At 44.2% G+C, this 18,616-nt stretch overlaps 1 protein-coding gene across 3 annotated transcripts in view; it reads left to right on the forward strand.

Annotated features, from left to right (window-relative positions):
* Nucleotides 1-18,616, forward strand: part of LOC142588953 (protein arginine N-methyltransferase 7-like) — a 106,915-nt gene that overhangs the window by 25,220 nt on the left and 63,079 nt on the right. For all 3 annotated transcript variants that reach the window (XM_075700760.1, XM_075700758.1, XM_075700765.1), the window contains exons 5-6: nt 8,178-8,290; nt 14,752-14,984. In XM_075700760.1, coding sequence (XP_075556875.1) covers nt 8,178-8,290; nt 14,752-14,984 — 346 coding nt within the window. The remainder of the gene's footprint in view (nt 1-8,177; nt 8,291-14,751; nt 14,985-18,616) is intronic.

Genomic DNA, 18,616 nt, shown 5'->3' on the forward strand with positions numbered 1-18,616 from the left:
AGCATTTGAGAATTTCCACCGTGGCACTCAACAAAATTGCGGATAATGTTCAGTGATACGATAACTTCCCCGAGAGCAGGTGCTCGGGAGGGCTCGTTAGTGTCGTCGTCACTGTCATCGCACATGGTCGCATCAGCGATAGCTTCACTCTCCAAGTCTGAGTAGCACGTTTGTTGATCATTTTCAAAGTTCGGATACTCAACGAAGCCGACTGCACCGGATTCGTTATCCTCTGCACAGAGTGCATTGATGCTGTCGCAATACTCGGCTCCTTCTTCCTAAAGTGCACATGAATAGTCAGCATCAGCATCGACGGTGCTTTCCTTTGAGAAGCCAGCGTGTTCAAAACACCGCATGAACAAAGTGGGTTCCACTTGCTTCCATGCATACACAATAATACACAATAAGACATATGGCCCCGAGGAGGTCGATGGAGTACTCCTTGCCATTGTCGTAGAAAACGAGCATGCGCTTGAGCAAGTGGTGGCGGTGAATCTTCCTCATATGGTGAATGATGCCTTGGTCCATTGGCTGCGAGGTCGACGTGGTGTTCGGAGGAAGAAATACCATCCTGATAGCTTTCAGGTGTGGGATGCCACCATACACCGCGCAATGATCAACAAATAAGAGTGCATTTTTGCCTGTGGATGCGAATTTGTGGTCAAGCTGCCAAACATAATGACCCAGGCTTTGTTGTTGTGCCAGTAGATAAGCTCATCCCTTGGCGGCAGCCATGCATTTAGCAGTGAGGCTTCCCACTCTTTTCAACTACGAGTAGCGGCAGCTTGTGTTTACTGCCCACGTTCGTGCCAGACAAAACGGTAATTCTTTCCTTGCCCTGCTTTCGACCCTTGATCGCGGTGTCCTTTGCTGCGAACATTTTTTTGGGCAGCATCTTGTAAAAAAAGGGCTGCCTCATCAAGGCTGTACACATAATCTGTACCGTACTCGCTAAGCAATGGAACCAACGTGTGTTTCTTCCAGTCGTCGGTGACGCTCTCATTTGCGCTGCCGCTCTCGCCACAGACAGCTACGAAGGTCAAATTATTGCGCTCTTTAAAACGGCTGAACCATCTATTGCTACACTTGAACTCTTCGTGCTCAAGTTGTAGAGCCAAGTCGTTGGCCTTCTCCCGCAGTATCGTTCCATTGACGGGAAGGTGGGCTGCGCTTGCTTTCTGCAGCCAGCGAAGTAAAGATGATTCTACATCTTGGTACGTGGGAGCCCGTACTCGCGACCACTTCGAAGAATATGTCTTGCTGTAGGCCTCCAGTACCTTCGACTTGCTCTTCAATATTGTGGACAACGTCGAGAGGGGCACGCTGTGCCTTTCAGCCAACTCGGTCTTGGAACACGTGTTCTTACCCGCTTCTTGGATCAAACAGAACTTCCGCTGTAGCATTAAAGTCTTATACTTTGGCATCTTCGCTCACTGGCACTTCTGCATAGTTCAGAAAAAAAAAAAAAAAACCACGCTAGCTGCAGCACCCCTTACCACCGCACACAAAGAAACGGCGCAGACCAGCATTGTGCGCACACACATCGCCTCAGGCGCAGAGAGAGAATGGGCGAACGGCAGCCAGTGGCAGCGGCACAGAACACGCACTGATACTGCGACCACTGCAACTGCGAGGAGCATGCAGAGTGGGGGACGAGAGCATGGGACAAAAAACGGTATGCCCGCTACGTTGCAGTGAAGCACGTCTTCCCCTCTGTAGGCACGCATTTCGGCAGTGTGCAGGGCGTACCATGGACTGATTTTTGTGCTAGCAGTACTACTGGTTGGACGCTTCGTCTATAAATAATTGCGATTGCTATGTGGCATCGCCTCGCGGCTCCGAATGGCTGCCGTTTCATCGGTTTGCGGTGAAATGAGGATCGGGAATTGCCGCATATCTTCGAATTAACCGGTTTGGCCTAAACCGCCAGTTCGAATTACCAGGTCAAATTTACATTTGGAAAATACGGGACTGCAGAAAACCTTCGAATTATCTGGGATTTCGAATTAACAAGGTTTTACTGTATGTTCTCCTTGCGGCCTTTTCAAAACATATAAAAGAGGGTCTACTGTATATCAGTTAAAACAATGAGAAGCTGCTCCACCGTCAACTTCTGTGTGTTTTCAATGAAGAAATAACCCGCTTCCGCTTAATGCAATGCCCCATGACACATTATTGGTTATAACAATGTAGTCTGGCTACCAGGTGTCTGTGCCGAAAAGTAATCGAATGCGAATCCTTGAAAAGAAAAAAATAAATTCAAGCCACTGCATGCCACCGCACGCTATTTTCTAGCCTTCTCCGCATCGCCAACCTCAAGCACCTCTCTTCCGTCACCCTTCCACCCCTCCGAATATGAATAGGTTGCACCCATCGCTCTACACCGCCCTACCCTCCGAAACACAAATAGACTGCACCAACTTCGCTGTGAGTGCTGGGCGCTGCTCCCACATTGCTTGCTAACCCCTCATGCTGCACTGTTCTGCCACCACATTAAGCCGCTCGTGCCCGTCTTTGTTGGTTGCGTCAAAGTCGTTCCTGGCCACATGGTTTCTTAGCCTTGTTTGACTAGCTGCCGAAATGGAAGATGGCAGATCCGCCTGCTGATCATGCGCAATGCACGACGTTGCCTGTGAAAAAAAAGCACACTGCTATAGATTTGGAAAGGAAGTGCTTTTAAGCAATGAGGCGATCATCGCGAACGTGCTTAGATCGGATAGCGACAACTACAGTGACGACAACGCCGGCAGCAATGACGCGGTAGGGCAAGCTGGCTCATTGTTGATCTCGCAGGAGGCCCTGCGAATGATTCAGTCTACCTGGTGCTTTGTTTTTGCAAGGGACCTTCTGCTGCACTGCATGGAGCACCTGGATGCCTTGGAGAAGGGTGTCTCGCGTAAAGCAAGCAAAGCTGAAGGACATGGGGCTTTCTCGTGCAAGGCCGTGAGAAGTATGTGGCGAGATTCTTGTCTCAATCTCGTCCTGTTTCTTCTGGATTCCTCAAGCTGAGAGGCTGCTGCAGCAACCGTCGTGCATTTTTGAAATGGCCCCTTTTGGGTCCAGCAAAGCGATGTGTTGGCAGAGCTCGCATGTCACTTGCCACCTGTGACCCTACTTTACTAGCCATACCATTCTTGAACGCCGACAGCCACAGCTTGTTACATGCTATCGGTGGGTGCAGGAAGCAGAGTTAAACGGGGCACTGGCGTCCCTGCCATTATAATTTTCGCAAAACAGTTCTGCCATTCCCCATTTTGATTTTTTTTTCGTGCAATCTAGTTGCATGCAACAATTTTTGGTTACAACAATGGAATTTTCGTGGCACTTAAGTATTGTTATAAGTGAATATAAGTGGGTTAAGTATTGTTATAAGGATTGTTGTAAGTGGGCATGCTCACGCAGCCTGTCGCTTATGCGACGACCTTACGGTCCCACGTAGAAATGGTCGCATGTCAAAAGTATATGGTTAACTATACCTTCATTACACTCAAGAACTTGGTGCGGTGTTTCTTATTGCACTATTTCTTTTTTTCATTCGCATTTAAACCATACTGTGATGAAAAGTGACTGTGTAGTTAGGAAAACGTACTTTTTACCACTGGAGCTTGTAAAAATGACCCATTCAAACACATACAAGTGCATGATGAATACACCTGCCTCCTGTTGAGCCACATTGAAAGCCACAATAATGGCGCCAACAGTTCCAAAATCACTGCAGGCCCATATGCACTTATTATGTAATAGCATGGCTGAGCCACAAGTACAAACAGTGCATAGATCAGAATCAACAGAGAAGGTTCTCTGTAAATTCACCCTCAGCCGTCTTTTTTTTTTTTTTTTTACACTTTTGTTGCGGAGTGAAAAATATCGTAATGGCCTCGCTCATGACACATAACATCTCTTAACGCTACTTCATATCACCGTCTCAAGCTAGCATGCACTGCTCAAGCATACAGTGTCGTGCAGCTGCTTGCTCTCGGCAGCAGCTAGGAGTTACACCGCTGCCTTGTCACTTCTATGTGCTCACCAAGTAAGCCACCGAACGGAATTACTTATTTGAAGCTTCTTTAGAGAGCACTGCTGTCACGCATGTGAAGCACAGTGGCACATGCTCCTTTTGATGGTTTTTAGAGTGCAGCTCTTAGGCATACGCTCCTGCGTTGAGTGATGGAGCCGTCCCTCAGCGTAACCGAGCGAATGATCACAGCGAAGGATGAAAGAGAACCCCAAATGCAGTGGGGGATGAAAGACGGCGATAGCAAAGAGAGCGCAAGGAGGAAAGCAGAGGATCAGGCTATGGTGAAACTGTGAGAAGAAAAGCATAGTGCTGCGCAAGACAGGCTCTGCGACGACAAATCTAGGAGTTGGTGCCAGAGTAGTGCGCCATCGTCTGTTCACCAATGACATGCATCGAGCGTGTCCACCATTTATGGAAACAAAGCGCTGCATGAGCCGAGATTTGTGTTCAGCGGCTGCTGTGAATCTGCACCGTGTCACCCACGTGCTGCCTCTTGCGATCTCCCTATTAGCAAGGCAGTCGCACCACGCATTGCTGTTTGCAATGTGCCGCACAATACAGATCGCCTGTGCCACCCAGTATATCTTGAAATGAAAATATATATAAAGCTGGCCTCAAGTTTGGAAACTTGGAAACAAAACTTGGAAAAATATTCACAGTTCTGCAATGTACTCACAGAATGTCTTCATTCATCAAGCTCGTGGAGCAGTTCAGGAGCCTTAAGGTTAAACAGTTTCTTCATAGGTGTTTGATATGTTTTATGCAATGCAATGCTGTTTCAATACAACTTGCATGTTTGCAGAACATGCTAGCCCTCCATATGCAATGTAGCAGGACTTCACAACAGATGCTGAAGGCATATCTGGTGCAAGTGCATAGTTGAAACTGGTGATGGCCCATTGCATTTGGTAACAACACATTTCTGCAAACAAAAATGTATCTTTTTCCTGCATTAGTATGGTATTCTGACAGCAAAAACTAATTTGGAAAAAAGTGGCATGAACTAACATGTACAGGCTCTTTGTCAGGCAACAGATTTGCTCATGAGAAACGGGCACCATAGAAAATTCAATCTCAGTACTTTCTTCACAGTGTACGTTTTGTCCTGTAGGCCAGGACTTTGAAATGCGAGACACCACAGTGGCCAAACAGCTGCTATGCATTTTGGCTCTATTGGCCAAGCAAGCAGATTACCACATGTTAAGACGTAGGTGCTGCCCCTAATTTTTGCCTTTACGAAAAATTACAGCATTGTGGTGAAGCAACCTTTTCTTTGTGTTGTGATTCATCGGGCACAAACATTGAAGTCCAGCACTTAATTGTTCATTTTTGTTAATAAGTTTGTTGCTGAGAGGCAGTCAGCCTGTTCCTTCCTTTCTTTTGTTAGTGATGGAAACTACCCTTTTTGTGTTCAACAGCACAATAAAGTGGCTTAGATTCTGGCATTCCAAATTTTCTGGCTTGGTCTGTGAAGCTATTTTTTGTCACCTACAATGTGTGTTGTGTTGACACATAAAAGGAAAGCAACTGAACATTGTGGTTCATTCTGTCTGAAGTTGCATCAGTGGTTTTTCATTCTGATCTAAATTGCTGCAGCATTAAAAAAGCCTAGTGAAGCTTATTGAGCACAGTAAACGAATCTGTCTAGTTTCTAAGCATTGCTATCGTGGGCACCTGAGAAAAATGCTATTTCTGTACACTGAGCAGGTAGCCTACAATTTCGCTCAATGTACCACTTGCCCTTTCCCTTACCATCTTGAAATCCCTGCCACTTTTTGTTTTTATTGTGATGCACCAACAAACAAATGTAGTTACTGCTACATTTCTTTAAACATCGTGGCCGAGTAGTGCCTACAGTAAAAAAAATAAGCTTCCTCAGCTTTACCATTATTACTTACTGAATATTATGAATGATGATCATATCAAAGAACACCATGAAGGATGTTAATTTACCATTTTTGATCTTGGGGGAAACAGCTGCCTGCCTGAGTTGTGTCACTTCCTCCAGAGTGGACTATTTTGTCATCCCGGAAGTTTCACTTTTTTGTCTGTCCTGTGCATTTGTGTTCTGTGCTGCCTTCTATAAGATGCTGTTAATTCTTTGCAAGTACAGTAAAATTGTCTCTATATAGACTGTGCAGTGTTGTCATTGCCAAGTGTGTCTTCACCTACATTAATATTGAAATAATCATGAGTAAAAATTAGAATGGTGGTGCATTGAATACCACCTCCACAATCTGACTTCAGTCCAAAATGAGTCAAAATATGGTGGCAACTATAGTGAGATCAGGTAAAACAAAACAAGGAATCTTGCTGAAAATGTGTGGCACCAACTAGTCACAGGAAACAGTGTCACTTTTTTTTTTTTTATTGCGATAAAGACTGCCCTTAAGGCATAATTCTTGATGCGTATATGTGTATTATATGTGTGCTATGAGGCCTGTGTTGTGTATGAATTGAAGCAGTGTTTTGTGGAATCTGTTGTCATGTATCCAGCGGTCATAGCTGGTTGTCACACTGTAGCGGAGGCCGGCTTGCAGTAGGAGACGCAAGCGTTCCGATTTTAAACCAGTACATGTCCATATTAGGTGGTATGCATCTGCTTCCATCACAGGAACGGAGCAGTATGGACACATAGCTCCCAGTGGTAAATGCGACCAGTTCCACCTTGAGATTACAGCCGGTAGTATGTATTCCTTTTGTTCAAGTAGCACTAATTCGGCAGATTTATTTTTACAAAACCCAAGTTGATTCGGTGACAGAAGACCATGCTTATTCATAAAATTACACAACCTAGTATATAGAACTTTCTCAAAAGCTTTTGAGAAGATTGGGATATAGATACTGGTCTATAATTTCTTAAATTATTGCGGTCTCCTTTCTTATACAGAAACGTTACTTTAGCGTTACTGCTCAATGTTGGAGGCTGTGCCACCAGTGTCACTGGTGGCACAGCCTCCAACATTGAGCAGTGTAATAAAGGATTGGTCATGGAGGTCATTTTGATACAGCATAGCATATCGATGTGTGAAACGTTGTAGGCATTGCTCTGTGGCAGAACATCAACACTGCTTTTAGTGGAATAGAAACAACAACAAAAAATGGGAAAGTTGTGAAATTGTGCATGGTGTGACAGCATTTGCTGATAGCTCCTTTTAAAAGAAGGTGCATTTGAAACATTTTCTTGGAAAGATTCATAAACTGACACGCTCTATTACCAGACACATGTTCTGCGCCTTTCTCAAAAACAGCATGAATGTAGAGCGGTGCAAGGTAGTTCATTTTCAGAGAAGTCTCATGAATATTTTTTGGTACTTGCTGACTTAATGACATCTAGGAATAGATGACAGGTTGGCTGTCTCTCATTATTAAATACAGTCTTTCCTTTTGATACTAATATAACTTTTGACAAGTGTCGAGACTAGTTTAAAACTGGTTGTACTTTCTCAAGCACAGCATCTCTGTTCTGACGGATTTTTTTTTTTTTTTAATGAAGCACGAGCACACAGTGCACTGTTTGCTTTCTTGAAAGGAAAACATTGGGTGAAAAGCATGAGGGTTGTAGATAAGCTGCTACCATGACCGTTAGTGAGATAAGGAATTCGTCTCTGGCACATAATTTTCTTAGTTGTAAGCAAGCTTAGGGAATATTTTACCACCTATTTATATGATGAGTGGGTGACATGTGCAAAAATAGAAGCACCAACAAACAATCAATGCATATTGAAAGAAATTGCTTTACCAAAAAGATTCTTATGGGAAAAAAAAGCATAGATACCGTCCCCTGCTCAGTGAGCAGTAGATAGTACAAAAACAGAGTAAAGTTACCTAGTAGTGTTAAATCAGTTTGAAGCAGAAAGCAAAGCAGTTTAATCGCTTCACTGTTATTTGCCATCATGAATGCGTAAAAGATGATGCTTTCAAGTATTCATCAGCATCAGCACGTAAGGTATTCCAGTTACTGCTTGTGGGGGAGAAAAGTACTTAAAATTATTATTGTGAGACAAAAATTCACTTTCCTTCTGTTTGATCATGTTGGAGGTTGTCTAGCATAGTTTATCAGTAATTTTTTATAATTGTGAAATGCTGAAAGACTAAACTACTTGAATACACACCTGGCGATGTTTTTTATCTCATTTTTAATCTCTCCCTTCAACAGGCAAAGATATGGAAGAGAAAGCAAACATCATTGTGGCAGAAGTGTTTGACACGGAGCTAATTGGTGAAGGTGCCATTGAAACATTTGCTGATGCACTTTGTAGACTTGCGCAGGTAGGCAAGCATTTCCAGCTTTCTTGCTATCTTACTTGTTACACATAGACATACATTGTGTTTTAAAAGCAGTAATTGACATGGAGTTGTTTGCAATACTGTATATGTGTAAGCCATTCATTGTGCTTTCGGTTATTAAATTTGACAGGCATATCTTAAGTGTGATAGTCTTCAGTTTTACAGCTCTTTCGTACGTCTTGTGTGGTAATGAAATTTCAGCAACATTTTGACTTTACAATTTGAACAGTTGTCACTGAGTTACCTTTTGTAAAGCACCCTGAACGTGAAAGGGCACCTCACCAGGCCCCATTGCAAATTTTGGTTATAAGGTGAAACCTCTTTAAACCGTAGTTGTCCGGAGCTTGGAAAAAGTATGTACTACACGGTAGTACAGTCGAACCCACTTATAACGATACCAGTTTTAACAATGTATCGGTTATAACGAAGAAGCTACGGCACTGTCAACTTTTGTATGTTTTTCATGGTGAAGTAACCTGCTTACTACAATGCCTCGATGCTACATTATCAACGATGAAGTGTGGCTGCTGGGTGTAAGAGCCGAAAGGTAGTGAAATGTGAAATCCTTGAAAAGAAAAAAGAGAAAACGAGAAATTCAAGCCGCTGCATCATCGGCTGCTCCAACAGCTGCCGCATGCTCATTTTCCAGCCATCTCCATGCGGCTCTCTCCCATCACCCTTCCACCCCTCCGAACACGAATGGGCTGCGTGCATAGCTCTACGCCGTGCCATCCTACGAAACATGAATGGACCGCACCAACTGCGCCACTCGCAGATTGCTTGCATGTTGCTCACTGGCTCCTCATACAGCGCAGTTCTGCAAACAGCTTGATTATATGGGTTCGTCTTTGTTGGTTGCATCAAAATCATCAGCAATGCACAACATTGTCGGCGAAAAAAAAGCGCACGGCTAATGATTAGGAAACTAAGTGCTTCTAACCAATAAGGCGATCGTCGAGAATGTGCTTGCATCAGACAGCGGCGGCGACGACAACAGCAATGACACAGTAGCGCAGGCTGCTTCAAAGTTGTCTTCACAGGAGGCCCGGCAGATGATCCCTCCAGGGCTTCGTTTTCGCGAGGAACCTTCCACTGCACTACGTGGAGCATATGGATGCCTTGGAGGAGGATGTCGACAAGCTTCGCGTAAAGCATGCAAAGCTGCTGACGGACATCGGCTTTTCTCGTGCAAGCCACTGAGAAGTATGTGGCGAGATGCTAGTGGCGATCTCTCCTTGGCGTTTCTTCTGGATTTCTCAAGCTGACAGGCTGCCGCGCAGCCTTCTTGCAATATTTAAAGGACCCTTTTGGGGCCAACAAAGCAATGCCTCGGCAGTGCTCGCATATCGCTTGCCACCCGTGACACCTCTTTGCAGTTATAGCAGTGCCATTCTTGAACGCCGACAGTCGTGGCTTGTTACACGCGATCGGAACGCCCAGGAAACAATTAAACGAGTCAACACAATCAGCATCCGGATGGAGGAAGGTGGTGGGGAGGGGCACTGGCCTCACCACCATTATAGTTTTCTCACATCAGCTCTTCTGCCATCTCCTCTACTTTGATTTTTTTCTTGCAACCTGGCCAACAATTATCAGTTATAACAGTGGGATTTTCGTGGCACTTGAATATTGTATAAGTGGGTTCGACTGTACTGCTTAACCGAACTAGCCTGAGATCGCCCACTTACTAGTCAAAAACAGAACTAGAGTGCAATGAAAGGGCAAAAACCTGCAGTATTTATTCACTTCGTGCGACAAAAGTCTTACTTTGATTTGATGCCACAGCGGCCGAGCAGCGACGGCAGTGGCCTCAAACCTACCGAAGCTGCGAGCCAGCATTTCAGCCAGCCCCCTCTTCTCGGCAAACACTCGCATGGCAGATTCCTCGTTGGCATTGCATATTCTCCATGCATGGGTGCGGTAGCACTACAGAAGTGGTGGGGCACCTTTCTCTTTGCAGGGTGCTGTTCTCGTCGCGATGATTGCATTCATAAGGCTGACGTAACGCGCAGCTTCTGCACTGTTCGGCCTGAATCGCCTGTGCTGTCGCTTCCCGTGTTGACCTCATCACTGTCATTAGGCAATCCTTCTGCAACAGAGGCAACTGCCGAGTTGTTGCAGAAGGCAACTGCCGGCAGTGCTACTCTGCAGCACTGCTGAGCAACTTCTTCACATTCCAAATGCCACACACCGTAGTCAATGGTAGATCCTTCTCACGTGCCAGCGCAGACTTCTTCGTGCCACGTTCGATAGCACAAATCAGGTTCAATTTTTCTTCTACGCTGAGCACTCGGTCTTTTTTTATCCGAGCTTCGGCATGACGAGAGTCCTAGCTTACACGACGCCACAATGCTCTGGCAGGGCGCCCATAGAGTTTTTCACTCTAACACCTAGTGCGAAATCTGGTGCCACCGTCTGTGGGAGTTTCCTAAGGGGCGCTGTGCTTTCATGGGAATGATGGTATATGTGTCTGCGAGGCTTGTGTTGGCTGGTGTGTTAAGAGGCTTCGTCTAAAATGTGGATATGGCTACACAAATACAGTTGAATCTCATTACAACAAACTTCGCGAGACCGGCGAATTTAATTCGTTGATTTGAATTATCTTAGTACTGAAAAATCAATATATATTTAAATTATTTTTTTATGTCAGTAATGTAACACAAGGAAAATTACATGCCTTTGCAGCAGATGTGTGTGTTCATACGTAAATAACAAACGAGAACGCTGGGCACAGTTTAACTACAATTTATTGCTTGAAGAAGTCTGTAATCTTCTGGCAATTATACAGCAAGCGCTGCAGAATGAACGCCTCCAGATCCTCGACCTTCATCGGGGACATCATTACAGCGCCCGAGGAATGATTGCATCTTTTCTTGAAAAACTAAACCATCCGAGCTGGAAACAGCCTCTTCCTCTTTGTGTGTTGATCCAGTGTCGGCATCGTCTTCGTCACTACTGCAATCTCCTTGCTCACGCACTTTATTCACGATGTCTTCGTTGGTGAGCTCCACGGATGTAGTTGCTGTCAGTGTAATCATTGAAGGTCACCGCGGTGTCGACGGCGAGCTTCTCGGTAAGCTCATTCCACAGTTCTGGGTTGAGCTCCTCTGTGTCATCACAGTTTTGTGGCATAGGTGAAGCCTTTAAAAGGCCTGCCTTCCGCCAGCAGTTGCTGATCGTGCTTGCCTTCACGTTTCACCACAACCCTGTAAGCATTTCTGCAGCTTGACGCACGTTTACCTGTGTGGGCAGCTTCAGTTGAATATTGATCAAAAGGCGCTGCACAAGACGCTTCCAAAATTGGGCCTTCAAACATGTGATGATGCCCTGGTTCAAAGGTTGGAGCAAATAAGTACAATTCGGGGGCATAGAGAGAGAGAGAGAGAGCAAATCATAAAGGAAAGGTGGGGAGGTTAACCAAGACTGAGCCCGGTTGGCTACCCTACACTGGGGAAAGGGAAAAAGGGACGCTCAATCGCACATTCACGATATGTGCCAAGCGATTGTCAACGATGAGGATAGTTTTCTGTCTTTTATCTTCATTGTGTCGTCGAGCTGCAGCAGCCACTGAGTTAACAATTCTCGCGTCATCCACGCTTTTTTGTTGGCTCGGTAGTTGCAAGGCAACGAGACATTTTTCAAGCAGCGCGGCTTAGCAGACTTGCCAGCAACTAGCGGCTTGAGTTTTTCCCTGCCCATGGAGTTGCGGCCGAACAGAGCCGATACGCAGAGACGTGATTTCTTTCTGCCCTTGCACCTGGCACCGTTGAAGTTCATTGTTTTATCAGGCAACAACTGATAAAAGAACGCCGTTTCATCGCCGTTGAAAACGTCGTCTGGATAGAAACATTCAATGATCTCTTGAAAGCGCTTGTTCCACTAAGCAACCACACTCTCGCCATCTGCTGCCTTTTCTTCACCACAAGCAACCTGTCACGCAATGCGATTCCTTTGCCCGAAGCAGTAAAGCCATCTGACACTTGCATCGAAACAGGAAATGTCCAAGGTGGCCGTGAACTGTAGTGCCTTCTCTTGAATAATCAGGCCTGACAAGCGCACATCGTTTTGTCTGGCAACCTTAAACCACGTGAGGATGGCGTCGTCGACGTTCTAGCTGTAACTCTCGACGCAATTTCATGATCTTTTCCCAATCCTTGAGCAACGTTGCCATTGCTGACAGGGGAATATCACTCTCCCTGCACAGGTCAACTTGCTTTCTTTGAGCGAAAACTGGCATCGCTTCTTCTTAATGCGGGAGCCAGGAGAACTCATTATAAGCAAAGCGAACACACAACACAATTACAGCGCCAATAACTTCGCAGCTCCTGCCGATTGCTATCAACGTGGTGATGCTAGGCCTACGACGTAGTAGGAGAGTCCGAACCTGACCATGCGCGACGCTCACACTGGGGCTGTACCCGTTGAAACAAGTTCCCCAGCGCATGGCTGCTATGGATGATGATGATACGTGTAAGCCTCAGGGATTCGGTACCGAAACTTCAACGGAACTTCGTAAGAATGAAGAATCTTGGTGATTACGGGATTAAATTACGTACATTATTCTGTAATATTCGGTAATCTGAAATTCAAAGTACTGAAACTTTTTTACATTGAAAATAGTATAGGCATTTTGGCGGGGATTTAAAAAAATTCGTAAATCTTAAAAGTTAATTAATGTGGTGTTCGTAGTAATGAGATTTTACTGTAACGCATTCTTAAAGTAAAATCTTCATAAAAGGTTTTCATGCACTCGTAATACGTCTTCCAATGATCTTTACTCACTTACAATGCATAACCATGGAAAGAAAAGCAAGAAGAGATAACAAACTGTTCCAAAGCATGCTCAAATCTTGTCGTCTGTCATCCAAATTTTGCGGCCCACTGATGCTTTTTATTTTTCATATAATTGTGCATGCAATAATAAGTTCTAATAATTAAAAAAAACTTGTTTTTGTATAATTATAAAGCTAAAAGAGCTTTTTGCATGCTGTTAGTAGAAAATGAATCATTGTGACAGATGGAACGGTGCTTATCTTCAAGGTGTCCTGGCTTTCCGAGAACAGTGCCAATCTAAAGTCACAATATACCAGCATTCCCATGTATACCATAGTGCAGCAGCATCAGATTTCCCTCTAGGTAATGCAGTGAGAAACTCTATGACAGTACCTAAATGATCATGTTATGGCTTCACGCGCAAACGTGTGGGCACTTGGAGGCCGTTGTTCTGATTTCTGATCTTTAAGGCTTGTTGTTCTGCTGAGCCGCCCAGTGGGGACGACGCACTGCCGTGATTATGGCAGTGCGTCGTCCCCACAATAAACCACAACATGCGCTGGAACCTGGTATAAAATGACAGATAATTTGGTTTCCCACAAGTGCAACTGCATTATGTGGCAACAAGTAGATGAAATGGAAGTACGCTCCTCTTGCTACAGCACAGAGGGAAACTAACACTCGCAAACATTCGGTTTGTAGGTTTTATTATTTCTCTACACTTAAAATCATTTAGTGAAGCAACAGATCAAATGAATAATTGCTGTAGCCTAGAATAATTCTGCAGGTCACACGTCCTGGTGAGTGACATTTTAGCAATGCAAATTACGTAGGCACACTTGTATGTCTGACCTCGACTCTTCGGCTGGCAGTTGGGCTCCGTTGAGAACAAAAGCTCACGGCATTAGCTTTGAAATTTCCTCCGTTCTTGCGGCTCATAGCGGAGTAGAACTTTGCAGATACGATTTTCAATGCACATTGTGTACTCTGTGCTTATCTGTTTAAAATGGCCAAACCTGGTGAGAGGCCCTTTAACCAAACTCTTGCATGTGAACACGTTTACTTACAAAACAATAAAAAAATAGTTGAAATCTTCTTAAAATCTTTGGTGGATTAGAGAAAGGCAGCCATCATTATCACTTAACTATGTGGGATCCTATTTGTTTGTTGGCTTACACACGTCGTAAGAATTTCAACTGCAGCAGTTGCCCTACGAGGTGAATTTTATGTGCTTAATTCTCAAATGTAAGTACTATGCACTGCTACTGCAACAATTATTTTTTATGTTGTGTGGCTTCAGGGCATTCTGCAGAGGCTGGTGTGGATGTGTTTAGAGAGGTTTTTTGTTGTAATGAATACGGTGAAGTTTTTTGAGGAGCTGTGTGCGTGGGGAGAGAGGCTGTTGGGGAAGTGGAGGAAGCGGAGCTAATAGCCACCCCCACTGGCATGTTCATGTCCTTTCGTCACAAGAGCTCACACAAGCGTGCGAAAAAAGTGAATTTTAAGTGGTACCTTTTGTTACCTAGTGGTCACTTGTATGCCTGGCACTAGCTGGCCAGAAATTAAGTATGGTATTTTATTTCACCTGTGGTTTCTGCACTTGGCACAAAGATGTAAAAATCATTGTGCTGATAAAGCCTGTCAGCCTCACCTTCTGCTTCTACCTGCAGCCTGGTTGCATCACAGTACCTCATGCAGCAACAGTGTATGCTCAGGTGGTGGAGTCATCATTCTTGAGAAGCTACCACATACCAAATCCCATTCAAGTGACTCCTGAGCTTATAGTCCAGGTGCCTGCATCAGTGCGAACTTGCCCTGGCATCAGTGCTGTGCATGACATTCAGCTGAGCCAGCTGCAGCCGGATGATTTTGTGTTTGTCACTGACCGGATGCCTGTTTTCAGGTGAATGAATGCCCATTATAACATGACAATTCACATTGTAATTTGTGTGCTTGTTCACTTGATGACTAAAGATTTACTAAAGGTTCACGCTATGCCAGTTTAGACTGCTTCACTTTTCTTTTCAAACTCTGTTCTCGTGGGGTTTTTTTTTTTTTTTTTTTTTTGCAGGAAGTTGATTAGTGGACAAAATGAAGGCCAAACTTTCCTTTAATTTTGTGCTCTATGTGTGGTGCTAGCGATGTCAGTGCAGTGTCATATTTAAGCATTTGATTGTGTATTTAGGTCATTGATATGCTTTGGGAGTTTCCTAAAGTTACCAGTTTGCCTGTTAACATTTTGAATACTGGGTGTGTGTGTTATTATACATATACACAAGCAACTATACTGAGTGTCAAACTGGGAAAAATACTGGTTCGGCTCAGGTTCATGTTCAGCGCACTCCGATTTCGTTCTGGTTGAGTCCCAGTTGGAGAAATACAAATTGATAACCGATTCGCAAACAGGTTCGCCAGAGTCAATTTTATCCTGCCCCATGGCAATATGCTGCAGAGTGCTATTGACTTGTCCGCATAGCGCATGTGCAAGTTTCATCAGGAGAAGGCAGAAAATTACGATTGAATTGCACAGATGTGAGGGAATTTTCGTATGCACATTAGAGGCAGAGATAGCATTCCTGCATCTGCGTAAAGTCAATGTAGGTACCACACTCGTTACTTTGACAGCAGCAGTCAGTTCATTTTCGTTTTGTTTGAGGTTTTTAAAACAGGACTGGTGGTGAGTGAACCGTGGCATGTGATATATGGTGTCAAAGACAGCACAAATTCATGTTGTATTACATAAATTACAAGTTCGAACTTAAAGGGTGTGCCAAGGAGAAAATGAACATGCTACAGAACAGCTTAATTTATGCTTACTTTTGATGTTACAAGGACTAGCTACGTATAATTCCCCTGTCATTCGTTCACTCGATTGGGATTATCTATGATCCAAATCTGCTCACTCAAGTTCATATAGACTGTCGTCTGCGCCCTCAAGCTCTGTAAGCTCAACAAACTCGTTCCTAATTGCTGAATCTATAGGAGTGATCATTTTCTGTTTGGTGTTGAAAAAGTTCATCGCGATGGGACTCCATTATGATTGAAAGTGCCCATGTTCTCGACAGTGTAGCAAGGTTCCAGTGGCTAGGACAGATGTGCTATATAGTAAGTTCAGGGACTGCTTTTGCATCTGTGGCAAAAAACAATACGCATTTCATTTTCTGCTTGTAAGCAGAGAATACAGACCAAATAAATGAAGTGCTTCCAGCAAAAATTGGAACAATATCTCCTGTGCTCGCCAAGCATATAGGTGCGTCACAGTGTATGTGAGCGTTTCGTCTGGTGCTTTTCAAGATTTCACTATCGCAGCGCCGCCAGAGCCACGCAGAGTGTGCTGCCCATTCCACTGCCCCTGCTAGTGCTTGGACATACTCGGGGCTAAAAGCGCGTACGAGGTGGCCGTTACCATATGGTAACGCAGATATAGGGTTATAGTCGATTTTAATGCTCATGCAGCTTTTGAACCAGTTTTGTCGTAAAAAACTGCGTGTTAGATTAGAGTAAATATGGCACAGTTCTTGAGTGACCCTCTGTTGGCTCCACGAGTGTCCAAAGGAGTGGTAGATACTGGGTTATAAATCTGTTCTATATGTAGCGCATTGTCCAAGCATGTGGCATGACCATGGGAGGTCTTATTGTGGCATTGGCACATATTTTTTTTCCCTACTTCTTTTTCATATAGCTCTCAGGAAAGCTGAGAACCTTCTCTTTATTTTTTTTGGTGGTGTTGATTTTTTTTTTCTTCGTCTCCTTGTTTGTCTTATTCTCTATAATGTACTTGCCCATCTTGTGGAAATTGTGTCCCTAAAAATTGCCCCCAGATTTTTTTTTATGAGATTGCCTTCGGATATTACTGCATTACAGGGCAAAAAGGCAATGCTGAAACACTGAGTTAGTATGTATCATGCTGGTCTGTCAACTGCAGTGATCGCTGTGTTGAGTAACGCCATCAGTCTTATACAGGAGGCTAGTGTAGACGTGGCATAGTGATTTCAAATCTACTAAACTTGAAAAGCATGAGAACGATGCCAGGGGCTGATGCAAATATTTTATAGTTAATGGAGCTTTGATGTTTGCGGTTGCAGTGGGTTGGTTGCACATCAGCAAGCACTTTTATCTTTTACATCCCATGCCAAGTGATCAGATAGTGAGAAGATTTTTCAGTTCACGCTGGCATTTCACGGGTGACAGTTCTCTTCTTTGAGTGAAAACTGATACAGCCAAAATAGTTCACAACATGGGTGCACACCACGGTTGATGATGCACGTAATTTGTTTTAGTACCCAAGAGAAATCTTCACATACTGTAGTTACTGCTGCACTGAAAGGCCACTCAGTGGTTCCCTGATGACCTTGTATGAACAGCCGTCACATAAATTTCACCGAGAACGAGCTAACACATCTCCAAATCATCATGCAGCATGCAACAACAACACGTTAAAACAGTGTTGCACTGACTTGCACAAGCCAGAGAGGAGGAAAGGCTCGCCACATGCCCTTTCCTCCTCGCACGGTGGCCCAGCTAACTTTAGCCTTTAGAGTGGCTGGACTGAACCAAGGTAATGTTGTTTGCCGCCACTTGGAGATACTCGGATTATATTTTTATTCAACCTAATTACATAATTAGTCCTAATTAATTAATATTCTCAAATATTGAAGTTAGATCAAAAGTATCAATGAGAAAATTGTAGAGCGACATGAAAAGCTCCCGATACAGCTTTTCTGTTACTGAATACATGCTACATAAAAGTGTTTTTCCAAGCATGACAGAAACCCGCAAAGCACACAAAATTGCCACGCGACTGGCCACTCAACGCACTTTGCATGTATTTGCGGGCTTCTGTCATGCTTGGAAAAACACTTTTATGTAGCACGTATTCAGCAACAGAAAGCTGTATTAGGAGTTTTTTTCATGTCGCTCAACAATTTTCTCGGTGACACTTTTCATCTAATTGTAATATTTAAGAGGTTGATTATTTAAGAATAATTATTTAATTAGCCTGAATGAAAAAATATATATATGTATCTCCAGGCGACAGCAAACAACATTACCTTGGTTCTGTCCAGCTACATGGCATTCGCATATTTTTAAACTCTGGCTAACATTACATTAGCTGGAACACCCTGTAAACTCTTCCCATTTAGTCGCCCAAAGGCCAAACTACACCTACGCCTGCCGGCTCACGAAATCACGTGGCCACGCGCCTTGCATTTGCCGTGCCTCGCGGGTGATGGTGGTTTGAGCCTACAAGACGCGCACCAGCGCGTGTCCACTTGGCTCATTTTTTCGGCTTGGTAGATGTTTCATATTTTGTGAGGCAGCCAGAACGCCAATATTTGTCTAGAGAAGATATCTGGGCTTGTGCTCCGCTTCAACATGTACGATCTGTCCTGCACCATATGCTGATCTGTGAGGCGCTTGGGCACAAGCTTTCGTACACTTGCAAGCGTGCATGTGGTTTGGCGTTAATGCATCGTTCTCATGTGCCAGAAATTATTTTTTCCTTTACTGGTCCTAATGTTGGGAGGCTCATTT

Source organism: Dermacentor variabilis, chromosome 1 (assembly GCF_050947875.1).
Source record: "Dermacentor variabilis isolate Ectoservices chromosome 1, ASM5094787v1, whole genome shotgun sequence".
Taxonomy (NCBI): domain Eukaryota; kingdom Metazoa; phylum Arthropoda; class Arachnida; order Ixodida; family Ixodidae; genus Dermacentor; species Dermacentor variabilis.